This window comes from Cajanus cajan, chromosome 10 (assembly GCF_000230855.2).
Source record: "Cajanus cajan strain Asha chromosome 10, NIPB_CcT2T_4, whole genome shotgun sequence".
Lineage (NCBI taxonomy): Eukaryota > Viridiplantae > Streptophyta > Magnoliopsida > Fabales > Fabaceae > Cajanus > Cajanus cajan.
In genome coordinates, this window is record NC_138526.1 from 31372394 (window position 1) to 31394613 (window position 22220).

The following is a 22220-nucleotide window of genomic DNA, read 5'->3' on the forward strand; positions in this document are numbered from 1 at the left end:
GAAGCAACAAAATCAGAGATAAAGCTTGTAGAGTCAAATGTATCATAGGATATTCATCTCTGTAGACTAAGGAATTCCAAACATGTGTATTCTAGGAACAGAACCTTAGTGAGTGTACCAATATCCACATCCTCTCCATGAGAGAAAACCAAACACTCAGTAGTTGCAAAGACTAAGGTTAAATACCTTAATGAGTGTAGAAACCTATGTATCCTCTCTATGAGAGGAACGCATACACTCCAACCAAACTTGCTTAGTCAACATTGTAAAGCCTAAAGAGGCTAGGAAAAGATTACTTGTAAAGCTTGGAGAGGTTTGTCAAAGAATACTCACTGCGAGCCAGAAGTGACTGAGTAAATAATACTAGCGTTGATGAGTAAAGTCAACGGGTCAAGAGTTGGTCGAGAATACTCATTGAGAGCCAGAAGTGGCTGAGCAAAAATAATAGCGTTTGTGAGTGGAGCGGAAGAACCAAGAGTGGTTGAGAATACTCGGGCAACCAGAAGTGGTTTAAGAATACTAGCATCTGTGAGTAAAGAAGACGAGCCAGAAGTGGTTGATAATACTTGAGACCAGGGGTGGTCGTGACCCAATAGTCCATAATACTCACTACTAGCCTAAAGAGGCTGATTAAATCATACTTGTTCGTAATTGTTTATCTAGTGGAACCCTTCATTTGAAGGAGACTGGACGTAGCTCAGTTTGAGCGAACCAGTATAATACTCGCACCATTTCTATATTTCAGACTCAGTCTTTATTTGATTGATTTAGAATACTAAAAACTTCGTCCAATGTTTATCGTCTATGAAAACTACTTTCAGATGGAAATCATACTTGTTTAATTGATTACATCAAAAGAATGGTTTTCTCTAAAGAAATATTTTCTCTGAGCAAATGATGGAACTCCCAGACGTAAAATGCTTTGTTAAACCAATCGTAGGTAGTTAATGTCTAATATTCACCAACATCATTTTACATGACAAAAGAAAGTCTTCTTGCGAAAAGATTTTAAAATGTCTTGTTCACACACATACACATATTCAATCCCCCCAATTAAATTCGAAAATATTTTTTCAAAAATCTAAACAAACATGAGAATATGACATTTTTAACTCAATATCTTTTAGAATCAATTTTCAATCCGTGAAACAAATACACTTAAAGAGATGATCAAATTATTTATTTATTTAGTTAAGAAACAATTATGAATGTTGTACATTCCTGTGAACTTGGAGAAGAACTTGAACTAACCTGCGGAGAGGAACTATCTCGTCCTCAATGTCACGAGTCCAAAGGGACCACTCTAATTGTAGAGCAGTGATGGGATGAACTGCATGTGCTCTTCTTATTGTATCTGGACTGGCTTTAGATAACCCTATATACCTCACCTTTCCCTCTTCCACCAGTTTTTTTAGTCCACCTACCTATATCATTACAAACTTATTAACAATATGCGATAAAAAGTAACAAATATATAATAACTTAATAATAAGCTTGAAGGCATTTAAAGGTGCATTAGAAGAAGTAATCCTCAACTGTTTCCTCAATGGGTACCCTGTGCTGATAATAAAGATCAATGTATTCAACATGAAGGCGTTTCAAACTAGCTTCACAACATGACCTCACGTATTCTGGTGTGCCTTAATTTGACTTGTATATTAGGAAAACTTAATCCTGAAAGCCCAAATTTCGTTGCTACCTGCACCTTTTCTCTAGGTAACTGCTTTAAAGCCTACTCAATAGAATCAAATAGTGAAACACTCTGCAATATAATTAAGTAACCCCACTGATCCATTAAAAAAGATAAAAGTGATACATATTTATAATGAGTTACAAGAAAATGATAAAAGTCGTGTACATTAATTACTTATAGCATTATATATAAGGGTGGAAAGTGTAGGTTACTTTTCCGAGCAAAAGTTCGTTAGTATTGGCCCCATAAACATCAGCAGTGTCAAAGAAAGTGATTCCTTGGTTGAATGCTTGCTTAATAACTGATATGCCTTCCTCTTCCGGAAGAGGGTCGTTATAGACTCCACTAATGCACCCAAACCCCAACTTTGAAACCTATTCAGATATGGAAATTTTCTCAAAATAATGCACTAGAATAAGATAAATTAGTTGAATGAGGAATAGGACTATAGATAGGGTTAATATGAATAGATTCAATACCTCGAGGCCTTGAGTTCCAAGTTTCACTCGAGGAATCTGCACTTCCGCCATTCTGCATAACTACATGCTACAGTCACCACTCATCCCATTATACCATTTTTGGTATTTGATGGTGATATGACTTGTAATCATTTATACATATTTTCCAATGAATGGTTTCAAAGTTTTAAAATATATATATATAGAAATAGTTAATCACTTATAATTTGTCATTGTAAAGATGTTTTATACTGACAACCAATTATATCTTTTAATTGTGTCATGTCACTGTTAAAAATAAATGTGTTTATAATGACATGACACAATAAAAAAATATAATTAGTTGTCAGTGTAAAAACTTACACTGACAATGTATAGGTAATTAACTCATAAAAATGTAAAAGAGAGAAATAGAAAACAGAAAAAGAAATTGAAAATAAAAGCATTTAATTTAGAAGAAATATAAAAAAGAAATAAAGAGAAAATATATCTATATCTATACACAAAATAGATTTTTTACTTTTGTATAAATAATATTTTTGACAGTTTTAACTTTTAAAATAAAAAATTGCATAACAATAATTGATAAAAATGATAAAAGTCTTTGAATCTTAAAAAAATTATTATTATATCTATACTAATATATAAAAAGAATATATTTTTAGTAACCACCTTATTCTTTATGTTTGATAGACTATTATATTATTTTATTATTAAAAACTAATATTTTTATTAAACTCAAGATTTGAATCCAAAATCTTAAAATTTATGAACAAATTATAATACAGTTAAACCAACATCTTTTTTATTATTAAACCTTATTTTTTATTTTTTTTAATAAAAATATGAAATATATCAACTTCATTAATAATAATAATTATTATACTTTATTTTAATAATATGTGTATTATTAAATAAGACACGAAATGTCTTTATTTCTACTAATAGAAAAAATAATGTTTTAAAATAAACACTATCATAACAATTAAACACACAATAGAAGGGTAAGTTTGAATATGTTTGATAACAAAGGAAATATCATACACAAAAGTGCACAAACATGAATATTAAAAAATTCATATAAGAAGAAGAATCAAGCTCCCACATCACAACACCATCTCATCACCAAGATCACATGCAAATCCAATAACATCATCATAAGTAAATGCATACACATCATCACATGTTCAAATGCACTATTAGTCATCATGCACACACTACTCAAAAATCTCCTACGAGTAATTGATGCAATCCTATCATATAAATAACAAACTTAATTGTCGAGGCATTGTCAATATAAATTGAATGGTCTTGCATCATCGTCAGATATAATGTAACTAGGATATGAACATAACATAACATTGGCATATAAAACCAAGTCCTCAATAGATTTAGCCCGCCGTATACCTCAAGATACATTGCACCCTTCCAACATTAGCTTAGTGTATACCGAGCTGACTACCCGTAACTTACATGCCAACTCAAGGTTCCAAACCTAGACACGACCATTCATGAAAAATATGAAGCAACTCACTTTATGCCATTGTCAAAAAAAAAAATCACATTTAAAGAATAACCATTTCTTTAGAAGGAACCATGTCCACAACTTGGACAATGAGGCTTAAAGCTTCCAAATATCCATTAAAGGCATCTCTTGATGAACAATATCAACAAAAAACTTCTATAAGAAGCCACAATATTCTACTTTAAATAACTGAAATCATTTACAAAGCACCATGGACAAAGGGTTGAGCATTCCTTAAATCCACCTCTTGACAACATGTCATGCACACAAACATTAACATATATAGCCACAACTAGGCCTACATCCCTAAATCAAAACACAAACAAACATTGTACGTCCCTAGCCTTTATAAGACTATTAGGAACACTAACTCATCCACCTCATCAAACACATAATACCTTTAAACACAAGACACGAGGAATAAGCCAAGCATCCTAGCCTCCAAGGCTATTTGAAACCCTTCCCCGACCCAACACACAAGATCAACATCTAGTAAAATATGAGTTTCACTAAGCGAGCCCTTCTTGATAAGCCCCACCATAGAGAGAGAATTTTGCTTAACGAATACTTCTCATTGAGTGACCCTCAACTTCCCAAAAGTTAGGGACTAAGGTTCCATTGAGCCACCACCTTTGGTTGAACAAACCTCCTCAACATGCTAACCATAATGGAATAAATTCATTGATTGAGACCACCCTCATTAAGTGTATTAAAATGGCTCACACACAAGGGCCAAAAATCATTGAGCAAACCATGTTTGTTAAGTGACTCACAACCTAGGTCCTTTCTAGAGGCCAAAGTTCATTGAGTAAATTGTTGTCGCTTAGCAATCCAAAGATGGTCTACCATAGAGACCAAAATTCACTAAGCAAATGAAAATTAATGACTCATAAAGGCTAAAACTCGCTTAGTTAAACATTTTTGCTAAGCAAAAATTTAAAGATCTTCAACAATACCCAACTACTTAGTTAAGCAAACCTTGGTTTGCTAAGCTAAAATTCACTATTTTCATCATTTTCATTAAGCAAGACTTATTTCATTGAGCAAATTAAAGCCTGACTATTGCACTTGGACCTTAAACATATTAAGGCCTACTAAACGATATCCTTCCAAATTTAGCAAGCAACTTGTACCCCTAGAACATGCAAGGTCATCCAAGTCCCAAAAAATACAATCTAAACAATAAAAACACTACTTACAACATCAATTCATCAAAACCCACATCAAACACACATGCAACCAAGGTTTGAGTACAAAATCATCCTCCCTCAGGCAGGATCCAAAACCTCAACATGTGAAAAAACATCAAGTCCTTAACAACAAGCCATTAACTCAACTTCAAAGTTCAAACAACATCACATTCATACAATATATATGAACAATAAGCAGGTTTCTATTACCTCTAATTTGCTTCCAAGAAGAAGAAATTAAAGTAGAAGAGAGCTACCTCAACGCCCTTCTTGAAAAACCTAGCTCACCAAATTTTGATATTCAAGATCTTTGCTCTAACAATCTCCTTTTAGCTATAAGAAGTTAATTTTAATCTTCAACTTGAAGAAGATCTCAAATTTTTGGGATGATCAAAAGTTGAAACAAAGTCTTAGAATTCAAGAACCCTTATCTATAGTTTATCTCTTTAGTTTTATTAAAATTGAAACATATGAAATTTTATTTTCAAATTTTCTATTTATACCTTAGTCCTCACAAGACTAACTTTATTATAGGGTTACTTATCTCTAACCTTCTTCCCACAACAAACAACAACCATTAAAACATGTATTAAAGGAAAAAATGGTGTTACAAATGATAAATGAAATAAAAATTACAAAATAATACCTTTATTTATTTATTAAACATGATAGTTTTATTTTTAAAAACTAAAACTCGTGTATATATATATATATATATATATATATATATATATATATATATATATATATATATATATAAATGAATGAATGTAAAATAAGCTATAAATTGATGCCCAAATTCAAATACTCCTTAATGACACCATTAAAATTCGTTATCCTCCCTTCGTTTCCAGGAGCAAATCACTGTTAAATTTGCCATCAATCTCGTGAAATCGCTTTAAGTCGATTATTAGAATTTAGAATTCATATGAAGCAAATCCTTCAACGTGGTAGAATTATCCAACGTTAATTAGGACCCATTCTAGCTATAAAGATTGAACGAAAAACACATAAAAATGGATAGAATAAAACTCATTTTGACACTTCATCAAGAATATATATACACCCAATGCGAGAAATAATATATAAAAAAAAGGAAAAAAAAAATAATTAACCTGAAGGGCAATATGGCATGAAAGAAAAAAAGAAACAGAAAAAGATTTGAGGCGAAATGTACGTAGAAGAAATAAATGACACTTATTTTCAGTTCGTTTGGAAACATCGTCGTTTGTATGAAAAATACTAATAATATATTCTTTATTTTTTAATAATTACGATATTTATATGAAATATCTATCATCAAAAATAATGATTAATCTCTCTTTGACACACTTTTTTAAATACTCTCTTTAAATAGTTAAATTTTATTAAAAAAAAAATATTAAATCTCATATCCTATTTAATAATTTTCTATTCTAATTTTATATATTTCAATAAATTCTAATCAATAAAAATGTGTATATTAAAATGAGAATGTTTATGGTGTATTGCTGGCACATCTTTTCTTGTAATAATAGTATTTACTTAATTTGAAAGCTTTTTAATGAGCTGACAAAAAGACAGAATTTCTTTTGATGGATATACTTGACAATCAACAAGACTTCGATCATTGATCTTCCAAATTCCGCTCAAGAAGAAAGCCATATTCTACATGCTAGTAAGTTTATTATTTATTCACACTTGATTTATTTTAAGTTCATTGAGAGTGTTTGTATTGAATTCATTCCTATCATCTAATAATTAATTAATTAGCTAAAAATGAAAAGTCGCCTCCAAATATAGATAGATATTCCGTATTCTCCGTTTAGTGCGTAAAATAATCAAATAAATCGCCCACTGCAGTGCCTTTCTTCATGCCTTTCTCCATTTTCTTAAGTCCTAATATAATTCCTGCTCTAATTTTTTTTAAGTTTATGCATAGACACAAGTCTAGAAAAATTATTTATAGATTCTCTATAAGGGTTATTTTTATATATAAAAAAAAAAACTATTTTTTTTTTAATTTGTATCTAAATAAGTTCTGAGTCTCATCACGATGATTTCGATATTTAATTAGTGTTACTATTAAAGATGCAAGATACTTATTATATATGTAATACATACTCTTGCCTAATGTTTTGCCTTTTGAAGCCGTGAATCTTGCCCAATTAACAGATCAACAAGTTTTTATTTATTCATTCAGATCATAGAAACACCTACCACACAGATCCACTATATAGGGACTAAACCTTTCCCACCGGATCATATCTATTTGCACAGTACCTTACAAGTAACCATTAGTTCATACCCAAACTTTACTTAGCCATGACATCAAGTTTCAACACTTCAAATTCCTTATATGACTTTATTGTCAGAGATGGCAATGGCGTGAAAGGGTTGGTAGACTCAGGTGTATTAGATGTTCCAGAGAGGTACATACAACCCCCAGAGGAAAGAATCAAGAAGGAAGATTCAAGGATATGTGATGCTCCACCCATTGACTTGTCAAAGCTGAATGGAGCTGAGCATGAGAAAGTGGTGGATGAGATTGTTAGAGCAGCTGAGACTCTTGGCTTCTTTCAGGTGGTGAATCATGGTGTTCCTTTGGAGTTGTTGGAATCACTCAAAGATGCTGCACACACATTCTTCAACTTGCCACCAGAGAAGAAAGTTGTTTACTGCACTGGGGTGAGTCCAAGCCCTAAGGTAAAATATGGGACTAGCTTTGTGCCAGAGAAAGAGAAGGCCTTGGAATGGAAAGACTATATCAGTATGGTATATAACAGTGATAAAGAAGCTATTCAATATTGGCCTAATCAGTGCAAGTATGACCTTCCTTGTACCCTACTCTCTCTACAAAATACCTCCTAAACAATTCAATGATTTACTGTCATACTTGAAATAATAAGAAAATGATTAAACAGTGTTAGAAATATATTGAAGTTTGTTAGTCTAAAATTTATTCACGCCATAGTTCACAATAGATATGACTTTTAAGGCAATTATTTGTAAAAATTAACAAATTTATCATACATTATAGTTGTGATCAAATGACACTAACATGGATTATTTGTAAGTGATTTGATATTTCAAGAAGAGAGAGATAAATATAGATGTCACTTGAGTGTTTGTAAATGTTAAGTGTTTAAATAATAAAATCCTTCTTTATATTTCAGGGAATTTGCACTTGAGTATTTGAAGTTGTCATCTAAGATGGTTAGAGACATTGTGGAAATCTTGATAGGTAAGCTTGGAGTTGTAATAGAAGATTCAAAAGTTGAGAGCCTTCTTGGTATGAAGATGGTAAACATGAACTACTACCCAGCATGTCCAAATCCAGAGCTCACAGTGGGTGTAGGGCGTCACTCTGACATGGGAGCTATCACAGTGCTACTCCAAGATGGCATTGGAGGCTTGTATGTCAAAGTGGAAGAAGAAAATGATGCTGGAAAAGGAGAGTGGTTGGAAATTCCACCAATCCCGGGAGCTCTTGTCATCAATATTGGTGATACTTTACAGGTTTGATATATGTCCTGAAATCTAAGACCCAAATTTAGAAATAATCAAAATCCATCAATATTGGTGATACTTTACAGGTTTGGTATATACCTCACTTTTGTTGTTTTCACTTTCTATAAGTCTCATTTGCTTGAAGCTGTGTCTTAGTCAGTATAAAAGTTTCCTTTTTCTTTCTTTCTTTACTTAACCAATTAAATTACTAAAAACACCCTTTTAAGTTAATTATTATATATATATATATATATGTGTGTGTGTTGATATGTGATTAAATGATAACATAAAGAGCCTATAAGTTGTAACTATAACTGCATATATACTAATTTTTCTTTTTGATAAACTTGTTTTATGGTGATGTAAGATACTGAGCAATGGGAAGTTCAAGAGTGCTGAACATCGAGTGAGGGCAACTAGCACCCAATCTAGGGTATCAGTTCCGGTGTTTACTGCGCCAATAGCTACAGAGAGGATAGGTCCACTGCCAGAAGTGGTGAAGAAAGATGGGTTGGCTCTTTATAGGGAAGTTGTGTTCCAAGATTACATGAACAACTTCTTTGGGAATGCTCATGCTGGAAAGAAGTCTCTTGATTTTGCAAGGATCAACTAGTTTGTATCAATAATATGATTGAGAACCGAGATTATAATGGTTGTATTTCTTTTCATTTCACAAATAAAACTTGAGTGTTAGAGTCATGCTTCTTAATTGCGGTTGCAGTTTGTGACGTACTACTGCAGTTTTAGCTGTGATTACCGTAGTTGTGATTATTGCAATTATTACAATGAGAATTATAGGTATTGAGACTTGAAATTATTATATATTTATATTAAACATAAATAAATATATCTATAATAATAAAAATTAATCAAACTTTTTTTTATTTTAATTTTTCACTCCAAGTCCCTTTCTATCTTTCCTAAAATACATAATGCACTTCCAACATTTCAACCAATCATTATTATAGTTGCCTTTTATTCTTTCTTAACATTTCATATGATCAAACTTATTAGATTATAAGATTAAAACTTGAATCTATGTGTGTTTTTCAAAAAAAAAAAAAAAAAAGAATAAAATGGTGTTACAAATCTATCACAATTGTGTTTCAGTTACATTGTGAAATTTTTGTTGATTTAAAAACACACCACAATTGTGAGTCTTTGCGATTGTGGGGAGTACCACAATAGCAATATTGCATCTACAATACATGTTAATTTAGAACCATGGCTAGGGCTATATATCACCAAAGATAAAGATTGTTTGATAACAAGATTTATGATATCTTTAAACCTATTTTGATATAAATTTAAAAGTATTTTGGAGGGCTTTATTGAAAAATACTTTTTATTTCCAGTAGAAAAATTATCAAAAGTAATTTTAACTTACCCTTAAAGATAGGACAAAGATAGAAAGAAAAATAAAGCAATAAATGTGAGAATGGATTGTTATGATTGTAGAAAAAAATCTAAAAACTTGTAAATTGAGTGTAAAATTGAGGAGTGATTTTTTATTTTATTTTATCATTTATATTACTTATTGGTGTTGTTTTCCTCTTTTTGCTAATCTCTTAAATTTAAATTTTGATCTACCTTTTGGAGTAAAGAATAAAAAATATTGCAAATCTAACACAACTGTCTGTCGAAGAATGTTATATCTTTCGAAAAATCTTTAAAATTATCTTCCGAATCAGCCAATAACTTATATGTGTCAATAATTTCAAATAAAATATTTTTTTAATCTTAATATTTTGAAATTTTAAACTTTCAGAAGATTTTTCGAATGTTAAGGTTCGAAGAATCATTTCTCCTGTCTAAAATTTAAGATCAACACTATATATCTAAAACAAACACCAAATCGAATGGCTTCGAGCAAAATACCACGATAGGGTTATATCTTGACATACTAAATTAATTAGTGAATTTAATTAAAACTAGATATTAGCTCCCTGTGATGCGTGAGTTTATGAATAAATAAATATCATATAATTTTGAAGAAAATAGAATTAATTTTAAAATATATTTTATTAAAATTATACACTAAATTTTTTTGTAAAATATTTGTGAATTCAATAAGTTGTCAAAATTTAGGGTTTAAGATTATTAAGATCATTAAGAAAATTCACTAGAGAAAGGAGAAGTGCAATACCATATAAATATGTTGTATTTCTCCAAGAACATAAGGTTGGAATTGGATTGATGGAAGATGATTAGGGATGACAATGGCCCCATGGGGGCGGGTAATATAGTAAACCTATCCCCGCCCCGTTGGATGAAAATTGGTCCTATACCTATCTCATATCTGTGCAGGTATTCATTAAATAGGTATCCATGAATTTCTTAAATACCCACGGATATTTATAAATTTTTTAAGAAATTAAAAAAAATTATATTTCAAATAATTTTAAGTTTATATTTAATGTCATTGAAATATTAAAAATAAAAATTTAATTTTAATTTTAAATTTTATTTAACGTTAATTTTGTTGAAATAATAATAAAAATGCAAGATAATCAATAACTTATAAAGTAAATCAATCTCATACAAGTAAGTGAAAGTCTCATATCACAAAGCTACAATAATTCAATCTCATAATTCCAAACGAAAGTAAACAACTTAAAATACATAATCTTATTGGTCCAACCAAATCTAGAAAATTAATCAAATTACATCCAACATAATTCTATGGAAAGAAAATAAGATGAGAAAGTGTAGTTTTAGGGTTATGTGGTACAAGGATAATTAGGATATTTAAGAAATATTATGAAACAGGTACTCGCGAGTATGGATATCATCATACCCGCCTCCGCCCCGTTTATAAACGGGTAAAAAATTATCCGTCCCCATTATCCCCGGGTACCCAATTAGCCTATCCATTTATTATCCCTAGCAAATTTTACCCATAGATACCTGCGGGTGGGTATTTTTGCCATCCCTAAAGATGATCCAATTAAATTTCGTCAAGCCATGAAAAGTTCTAATTCTCAAAAGTCAATTGATGCCATGAATGAAAAGATTAATTAAGTCCATGAAGGACAATGACATTTGGGGTCTTGTTCCATTGTCAGATGGTGCAAAACCCATTGATTCCAAATGGATATTTAAGACTAAGAGGGATTCAAAAGGTGATGTGGAGTGGTTTAAGGCTCGTTTTGTCGTAAAGGGATTTACATAAAAAGACGGCATATTGAATATAAAGAGATTTTTTCTCTAGTTTCTTCTAGTGCAGCTCTTTTAGGATTATAAAGACATTAGTGCTCAATCTTAAGTTACATCAAATGGATGTAAAGATAATGTTTCTCAATGGTAAATTGATGAGAAAATTTATATGATGTAATTGAAAAACTTTGTTTTAGAGGATTCAACGAATTTATTAGTTTGCAAACTTAAGAAATCCATCTACAAGCTCAAACATGAATATCGATAATAGTATTTCAAGTTATTTCATCATGTGATCACCTTGTGTGATTTTGAGGTGAATTTAGTTGATACTACAAAAAAATGGCATTTAGCGACCACCAAAATTGGTCGATATTTACCTTAGCGACTGAATTTAAGTAGTCGCAAAAACCCTGGTCGCAAAGTTATATAGCGACCAAAAAAATTTTGGTTGCTATTTAGCGACCGAAAATTTCGGTCGCAAAATGGTTGCAATGATTTTGGTCGCTGATGTGTATGGGGACCAAATTAATGACCGAATAAATCGGTCGCTAAAGATTTATTTTTTATTTTATTAAATTTTATAGGCGTCGCAAATTCGGTCGCTACGAAACACTCATATTTGGCCTCTCAAGGATTCTATTTCACAATACTTCACTTTTCAGCATGTTTTGTCTTTAATTACATAGTTTTTGGGAAACTTCCCAAAAGGTCACCCATCCCTATATTACTCCAAGTCAAGCACGCTTAACTGTGAAGTTTTGATGAGATAAGCTACAGAAAAGCAGATGGATGTTGTTAGTATAGGTAGCACAAATTAATTCATTTAAGTCATCCTCAACTATACAATCTCAACTTATACTATCTTTAGATCCTTCTCATTTTGATATGTCCGGACCGTTATAATATATAATAATATATATAATAATTATATTATATTTAATTATTTATTTATATATATACTTATTTTTATAATTAACAATCTACTTATATCTATTTAAAATTAATATTATGATATAACCTAAATTATTTATTATAAATTTAAAAGTTTAAATAATAAATTTTTATATTTTAAAATGAGAAGAATTATAGTAACACTGGTATAACTTTTACTAAGTATTACACTGCTCAATAACTTTATATTAAATGTGAATTTTGTAAATCTAACCGTTAGATTGAAAGTCCATATCACTTTATATGTTTATATCAAGTTTTGTTAAAATTGAACAACAACTTGAAGGTAATTAAAGTGCTCATATTTTAGTATATTTTGAAATGTATATATTACGTCAATTTTATTTTACAAGAATGAAGTATTGTAACACCCCAATTTCCTTAAAAGGATATTTTTATTAGTAATGGCATTTTCGTAATTATTGATGGCATTTTCGTAATTTTATAAAGGTATTAGGGGCATTTGAGTAACTCGGAACGGGCTGTTCCGAAAGTGGAACGGGCCGTTCTGAGCATTTAAAATAAGCTAAAATTTTAGGTTGGGAACGGGCCCAGAACGGGCCGTTCCAACAAGGAGCACGGGCCGATCCGGAGGGAGAACGGGCCGTTCTGCTGAGTTTGAGAACGGGCCGTTCCGGTTTCAGAACGGGCCGTTCTAGTTTTTGAGAACGGCCGTTCCGATTTTGGAACGGGCCGTTCCAGTTGAGAAATTTGCCCACGTTTGAAGGATCCGGAACGGGCCGTTCCGAAATCAGTATGGCCGTTCCGGTTGCGCCAGGAGGCCTATAAATAGGGGCAGGGGGGTGAAAATTTGGTACAGAGGAGAAGAAGTGAAAATTTTAGAGAGAGAAAGAAAAGAGAAAGAGAGAGAGAGAGAAGAGAGAGAGAGAGAAAGAAAGAAAGAGAGAGAGAGGGAAAGAAAAAAAGGGGATCCAGAGGAGGAGGCCCTGCCCAAGTTCCAACTCCGCCTATCCAGGTAAGGGGGGGAGTCAGAACCTCGCTCAAGGGTGTGGGGATAATTGTTGGATAGTTGTTTGTCGGATTGGCCCCCAATCCTTTGTCGTTATTCTGTTTAATTTCCATTTACTCTACTTTTTGTTGAAGGTGCCGTTGTTCTGTCTAAATTTCTATTTACTTTACTTTGCTTTTTGTTGAAGGTGCCGTTGTTCTGTCCGACTTTCTATTTATTCTACTTTGTTTTTGTTGAAAGTGCCGTTGTTCTGTTTGATTTTCTATTTACTCTACCTTTGTCTTTGTTGAAAGTAATAAATGAATATGAAATTAATGTTAATAATAAATGGATTTTAATATGAAAAAGAATGCTCTCTGGATCTCTGTGAATTCCTATGCGAACCTTATGAGGAGTATTTATGACACGACCTTGTGAAATATGGACAAATGACATGAGACATATGAATGGACTATTGAGACATGTGATTATGAGACTATGACAAATGAGGACATGATGTACTAAATGAAATTATGTAACAAGTTAAATATTGAGTCAATGAGATTATGATGGTATGGCATGCATCATACGCATATATTATTCCAGGTGTGCCGCTGAGGCCGCATACCAGTGATGTAACATGCTAACGAGGTGTACCTTGGGGTCACCAGTGATGTAACATGCTAACAAGGTGTACCTTAGGGTCACCAGTGATGTAACATGCTAACAAGGTGTACCTTAGGGTCACCAGTGATGTAACTTGTAACCAGGTGTACCTTAGGGTCACCAGTGATGTAACCAGGTGTACCTTAGGGTCACCAGTGATGTAACCAGGTGTACCTTTGGGTCACCAGTGATGATATGTGAAACTTCCGTATGGCGCCACATGCATGCATTTATAAGATGAGTCCATGACATCATTGCATGATAAATGAATGTATTTGTAATATTGATGATGTATGTGTATTGTTTACATGCGACTTATATTTGTTGTGTGTGTGTGGGTGTTATCTAACCTTTATTCTTCACCTGAAACTGAGTGAGATGTTTCTCACTCCCTTGTTGTTTTTGTATATGTTTTAAATTATGTTGCAGATAATCAGCATCATGGGGATGTTGGTGATGAGGCTTAAGGCTTCAGTGGGGCATGCTTTGATAGGATGTGACGTCGGGCATAGCTAGGTTAATTTTGGATGTTATTATATTAAAAAGCTTTAATTTTCTCTTCTTATGTAATTTTGAACGTTCCTGAGAAAAGACCAAAATGTACATCTTTATTATACTATTTTATTATATGATTTCAAAGTTATAAATTAATTCCTAACTAGGAGGCTCTGCCACCTTTGCTGGAATTAATCTATATTTTCCTTTATATGATTTCTTGAATCTTAATACTTATATGTTGACTTTTTATGATTGATGAGTTACGAATGTGAATCTTCTACCTTATAATATTTGAAACAATTGTTTTATACATGAAAGATGTTATTAAACTATGAAAGATTTTATTTACCCAAAAAGAAAAAAAAAGAGAAATTTTTCTTATTACTTAATTGTGAAATGATGATGGGGTAGAGGGTGTCACAAGTATCAAATCATTTTGAATTCATATAAAATTTTGTATATATGATGTAAAAGTAAAAAAACTTTCAATTTAACAGTTGAATTTATAAAATTCACATTTAATATAAAGTTATTGAGCGATGTAATACTTAGTAAAAGTTACACCGGTGTTATTATAACCCTTCTCTTTTAAAATATTATTTTTATAAATTAAATTTTAACATTTTAAATAAATTATTAATTAACTTAATATATTTATTCATCTTAAATCTAAGATATAAAATTCAAAAAATGTATTTATCCTTATTTTATTTTCTAATTATCAACCATTAGTAAAATACTAATTTAAAATCTTATTGAGTTATATCATAATATTTTCATATCAAGTTTAAAACCAGATATTAATTAGTTATAAAATATGTTAGTTTGTGTTGAAATTTTATTTCAATACAAAACTTTAAAATAAATGTGCGAATAAAAAAACTCTATTAAAACGGTCACGTATTCTATTTGATAGAGAAAAAAGCAAGGAAACGCATTGTGATGTATTAAAAAATGATCAGAAAGAACAAGCGGATGGTTTGCCCAATTAGTTAAGTAATTGATCTCATGTGTTATTGGTGTATATATTTATATATATAATTTATTTTATAATTTTTATTTATTAAACTAATGGAACATTAATTATATTTTATCAATTTTAGATTTGTTTGATAAATTTTTATTAATCTTTATATAAGCCAATTATTTTTAATTTGATGGAACTAATGTGTTTATATGAATTGAACTATATGTTTAAGTCAATTTTGAAAATAATAATTAAAATAAAATAAAATTTATGAAAACAAGTTTATTTACCTTAACAAAATTGGAAAGCACAATAAATTATGTATTTTCATATTATCTAATAATATAATAAAATATTAAGCATGATAAAACAGAAATAAATTTCTCAAGAAAAAAATAAATAATTTTTCTAGATAAATTAATATTTAAATTAGTCTAATTTTTTTAAAAAAAGATTCAATTAAAAAGATTATTATTTAATTTTCTTTTATAGCATTATGTTTCTCATTATTTAATACATCATGGTATATTAATTATCTATTTAAATTATATAATTTGTATTATTTTAAAAAATAAATTAATTTTATTGGGAGGGTTATGATTTTTATTTCTTATCATTAACATTTTTATCATTATAAAAATAATATTATATATTTTTATATTTTCTTTCATTTAAAAGAAATATATTTTTAAATTTTTTAAAAAATTTACATTTAGCTACCGATTTTAATTTGGTCGCTAAAATTATTATAAATAATAATATTTTTTATTTTATTAGCGACCAATTTTAATTTGGTCGTTAAAACTATTATAAATAATAATATTTTTATTTTTTTAGCGACCGATTTTAATTTGATCACTAAAATTATTATAAAATAATAATATTTTTTATTTTTTAGCGACCAATTTTAATTTGATCGTTAAAATTGTTATAAATAATAATATTTTTTATTTTTTTACGACCAATTTTAATTTGGTCACTAAAACTATTATAAATAATAATATTTTTTTTTATATTTTAGCACTCGATTTTAATTTGGTCGCTAAAATTATTATAAATAATATTTTATTTTTTTAGCGACCGATTTTAATTTAGTTGCTAAAATTATTATAAATAATAATATTTATTTTAGCGACCAATTTTAATTTGGTCACTAAAGTTATTATAAATAATAATATTTTATTTTTTTAGCGACCGATTTTAATTTGGTCGCTAATATTATTATAAATAATAATATTTTAATTTTTTTAGCGACCGATTTTAATTTGGTCGTTAAAGTTATTATAAATAATAATACTTTTTATTTTTTTAGAGATCAAAATCGTTCCGTCGCTATTTTAACCAACAATTATTATTTTAGCGACCGATTTAGCGACTGATTATTGGCCACTAAAAATTCAGTCGTTAATTCGATCGCTAAATAAAATTTGTAACCAAATCAGATTCAATCGCTAATTATGTTGCTATTAGCAATGGAAAAAATTGGTTGTTAATTTTGGTGGCTAAATTGACTTTTTTTTTGTAGTGATATACCACAAGTTTTGTGGGAGCAAGTATAATTTTTGGTTTTTATGCTGATGATATTTTGCTTGCCAACAACAATATAGATTTATTGCATGAAATCAAGAGATTTCTAGCTAAGAACTTTGAGATGAAAGATCTTGGTAATGCATCTTTTGTATTGGGCATAAAAATACATTAAGATTGTTCTCGAGGTACTCTTAAGTTGCCTCAAAAAGGTTATATCAAAAAGGTTTTCAAAAGATATGAAATGCAAGATTGTAAATTAGGCAATACATCTATGGCTAAGAGAGATAAGTTTAGTTTCAATATGCTCTAATAATGACTTTGAAAAAAAAGATGTAAAAGATTCCTATTGCATCAGTGGTAGGAAGTCTAATGTATGTTTAGATTTGTACATATCTAGATATTTATTACATACGTTATAGGGATGTTAGGTAGATATTTGAATTGGGTCATTAAAAAATAGTTAAATGAGTCATGAAGTACTTACAAGGAACAAAAGATTATCTGTTTATATATCAAAAGTTGAATCAACTTGAGATCATTGGATATACTGCATGACTCCGATTTTGTTGGATGCCAAAATAATATAAAATCTACATCAGGCTACATATACATGTTAGCTAAAGGTGTTATTTCGTGAAAGAATGCTAAAAATTTCTTATAGGCTCTTCTATAGAAGTTGAGTTCATAGCATGTTATGAAACATCTGATCATGAAATTTGGTTGCAAAATTTTGTCACAAAGACTGTGCATATAGTAAATGGTACAGAATGACAACTTAAATCATTTTGTTACAACAATACTCCATGACACATAATTCTCCCGACCTCACTTTTTCTCTCACACGCCCTTCACACTTCCTCACTTAGACACACTTCACTCACAATTCACAAAATAACACACAAACTCACAGACTCAAATCTCACAACACAGTCCACTAACTCACATGACACTTGTATACACACCTGTCACACTAACACCTTCACAACACAACACACATGCACATCTTTTGTTTTGTTTTGTTTTTTTTTTCCTTTTTCTTTTTCACTCACTATTAAATATCATAGCACTCACATTCACTCAATATGCTGCACAAACAACACCCTGAATGCACTCAAAATTACACAAACTCATGTCATTACACTCTCACAAACAAAAACACAATCACGGCAAGTCACATTTTCATAGTACAACTTGAATTTCTTTCACACACCAACACATTTTTATTTCTTTTCTCTCACAAAGCTCTTCACGGTCTAGTAGCCTACACGGATCAAGCTTCGAATCGTTTGGCAAAGTACTCTCTTCAAAAGGGTAAGGGGAATTCCTTAAGTGGACTCAAAGATTCAACCATCGTATTATTGTATGCTTGCCTCCATTGGTCTGAATTAATTTTCACTTTGCTTGTTGAATTGGATGGGTGAAAACTCTTGTTTTAGAAGTCATTGACTGAGTTTTGAGTGTATGTGTCTTTTTATTAATCTATTTGACTCTTTAGATTTTTGAGAATGTTCAAAATAGAAAGGCGACTCTGCCCAATTTTTATCAAAAAATTTTATGCAAGATTTTATTATTAGACTTGAGACCAAACTAAGGAAAGTAGCAGCTGGGATTTTCATTTTCCAGTAACCAATCCCACTAATTCCAAGTTTTCTCCAAATCTAACCATTGGATATTGCGACACTACTAAGAAAAAACAACTATATTGTGTGTATGTGTGTATAAGGAAGGGTCTATTTATTCCAGGAGTAAGTCTACATAGATTTACTCTATTCAATAACTCATGTTCTATATCAAATTTTAACGATCTAACGGTTACATTTAAAGTTCTTAATGCATAGATCAAATCTACAAATTTTTGAAAATGATTTTATCATTATCCGTCAATTTGAATTAATTCAAATGGATGTATAAAATGATTTTATGATTATATCAGTGTATAAAATCATTTAATACTTAATTTCATTAATTTAAATCAATGTATACATTAATTTTATTATTATCCGTTAATTTGAATTAATGAAATGAAGTATATTAAATGATTTTCAAATTTTTTAAAAATTTGCAGATTTGATCTGTGTTAAAAACTTTAAATTCAACGATTAGATCATTAAAATTTGATGTAAAACATGAGTTATTAAACGTAATAAGTATAGGTAGCCTTGCTCTTAGAGTAAACGAATCCCTCCTCTACTTAAACTTATTTAAGAAGTAAGTATACTTAGACTTGTTCTGTTCTACATTAAATTTTTACGATCCAACTGTTAACTTAAAAGTTTTTAATAAAATTTGAATGATATTTAATATTTCGTTTTATTAATTCAAATTGACGAATAACAATAAAAATATTTTATACATCCTATTCAATTAATAAAATGAAGAATTAAATAATTTTTAATTTTTTAAAAATTTACAAACTTAATCTATGTATTAAAAAATTTAAATTTAACTATTAAATCGTTAAAATTGAATGTAAAACATAAATTATTAAATAAAGTAAATTTAAATAAATTTATCTCGAAGAAACGGATCTCTCATCTCTCTTATTCCTTTCGGTCACTTTGTTTTTTTTTTTTTTTTTTTTTTTTTTTTTTATAAAAAAAACATGCTTCTAAGTGAGACGAAACTGCGTTTAGCTTTCAAAAAATTTAAAACAATGTTTTTTATTTACCACATGGTATCAACGTGAGACATTAAATGGTAATTTTATTTAAAAACAAAAATAGTAAAATGGAAGTAACACATTTACTCAATTAAATAAGTTTAAATATTGATTATTTGTAAATCGGTTACAGCTTCTGGAGTCCAAAACCATTCCTTAATTCTAGACCAACACATACGGGACTCCGCATGTTAGCCCACTTGTTGAAAGTGGGTCGAAAATCTTTTCTCTCCTTACTTAGGTTTTGTTTGGATTTGAAGATAGAAAAGAGGTAGTGGAAAAGGAAAGATTTGAAGGGAAAGTGAATGGAAAGTGAGATTGTTTGGATTAAGGGAAAGTGAGTGAAAAGTGTAGAGAAAGTTTGTGAAAGTTTGTGAGTGAATTGATTGATGTGATAGATAAAAATAAATTTTTTAATTGATAATTGTGTAAGATTACTATTTTACCCTTAAGTTAAAAAAATTTATAATTATTATAATTAAAAAATAAATATATAAATTTTAATTAAAAAAATTATAAAATATTAAAAATAATTTAATTTAAATATTTGCTTTAAATTTAATGATAGATAAAAATTAAAAATTTAATAAATAAATATATAATATATACTTTTACCCTTAAATTAAAAATGAGTATAATATTATTTATTATAAATAATAATAATTACAATAAAATTATATTAATAAGTATAATTTTTTAAAAAATAATAAATAATGATAAGAATAAAAATAAATATTAAAAAAATAATAAAAATCATAATAAATAATAATGATACTAATTATAATAAATAATATTAATATTAATAAAAATAAAAAATATTATTATTTTAATTTTATAAACAGGTATTATTTTTTTTATATTTTCACTTTTTGATATTAATATTTAAATAATAGGATTTTTTTAATATAAAAAAATTGTATAATATAAATAAACAAACTTTAATATATATAAAAGTGAAAAAATAAAAATATTAATATTTAATTTATATATATAAATTAAATATTAAATATTAAATATATATATATATATATATTAAATATTTAAAATATATATATAAATTAAATATTAAATATTAAATATATATATATATTAAATATTTAAAATATATATATAAATTAAATATTAATATTAAATAATTATATTAATTTAAAATATTATATATTAAATATTAATATTTTATATATATATATATATACGATTATGTTATATGTATAACATATAACATAATCGATTATGCTGTATATATACACAACATAATCGATTATGCTATATGTATAACATATAACATATATATGTATAACATATATATGTATAACATATAGCATAATCGATTATGTTATATGTTATACATATAGCATAATCGATTATGCTGTGTATATATACAGCATAATCGATTATGCTGTATATATATACAGCATAATCGATTATGCTGTGTATATATATACAGCATAATCGATTATGCTTCGTTCTTCTACTGCATGGCACATGCATGGGAGGGGTATTTTTAGATTTTCACAAATCTTACGTGTCTTTCACCTCGTTTCTTCTCTTTTGTGCGAGGAGAGCAACAGTGCTTTCCCTCTCCTTTCTTCGCCTTTCTTTCGTTCCAAATCAGGAAAAACAAACGGATACTTTTCACACCTTTCTTTGCTCGTATACAGTACTTTCCTGGAAACAAACACTACCTTAAGGACGATCTGGTCCAGGGATTGAAAAATATTTTATTGTACTTGAGATAAAAAAATGTTACTTTATTTATAATAATATTTTAAAACAAAATATTGTCAAATAATTTATTTATTTGTTCAATCTATACTAACATTTTAATAAATGTAAGTAGATAAATATTATTAAAGAAGAAAAATGAAATAGTAATTGAATTGTTTAAAATGTTTTGCATCCCCTACTTTTAGCTTCTTAAATTTGTCACTAAGGATGAGAATAGGTCATGTCTTAAATACGGGTATATGATTGCCTCTTTAAAACTAGGTCTAGCTTGATCCTGTTAAATAGAAATGTCAAGTTTAGACTTTTAAAAAAGTTTATTTATATAAAAAGTTTAGACTTAAGCTTATAAAAAAGTCTATTAAACCTAATATAGGTCAACCTGTTTATTTATATAATATAATAAAAATTAATATATATATTATTAAAAATATAAATAAACAAATAAAATTATAAAATAAAATAAAATTATCAATATTTAAAATATAATTTTTATACAATTTATTTTTTCATCATAGGGTTTATAAGTTTACAATCTCTACGTATGAATTGATCCTTCAATAAAAAAAATGATTCAATTTTACTCTTATATTTTTTTTAAAATTTAAATTTTAATAATATTAAATAAATTTAAAGAGACTAATAGGCTAAGCCAGACTTCGAAAATGATAGGCCAAACTTATAAAAGAAGCTCATAATAAATAATAGGTCTAACTTTAACTTTAATTTTGTAGAACAAACTCAACCTATATATTTAAAGT

General features: G+C 28.7%; 1 protein-coding gene and 1 pseudogene across 1 annotated transcript; one reads left to right on the top strand and one right to left on the bottom strand.

The window, feature by feature from the left end:
* Positions 1-701: 701 nt before the first annotated feature.
* LOC109790575 (putative aldo-keto reductase 1) lies at positions 702-2312 on the bottom strand (annotated as a pseudogene).
* Positions 2313-7076: 4764 nt separating this feature from the next.
* LOC109790576 (scopoletin 8-hydroxylase) lies at positions 7077-9064 on the top strand. Its single transcript, XM_020349759.3, has 3 exons — positions 7077-7670; positions 8022-8364; positions 8723-9064. The coding sequence occupies exons 1-3, from the start codon at positions 7171-7173 to the stop codon at positions 8966-8968; spliced, it is 1089 nt and encodes a 362-aa protein (XP_020205348.1). The 5' UTR covers positions 7077-7170; the 3' UTR covers positions 8969-9064.
* Positions 9065-22220: the final 13156 nt, after the last annotated feature.

What these genes read in the sequence shown, in the direction of transcription:
- LOC109790576 (XM_020349759.3), top strand. Translation starts at nt 7,171, where the DNA reads ATGACATCAAGTTTCAACACTTCAAATTCCTTATATGACTTTATTGTC. An exon ending in TATTGGCCTAATCAGTGCAA is followed by an intron (nt 7,671 to 8,021) that starts GTATGACCTTCC and finishes TTTATATTTCAG; the next exon opens with GGAATTTGCACTTGAGTATT. An exon ending in ATATTGGTGATACTTTACAG is followed by an intron (nt 8,365 to 8,722) that starts GTTTGATATATG and finishes TGGTGATGTAAG; the next exon opens with ATACTGAGCAATGGGAAGTT.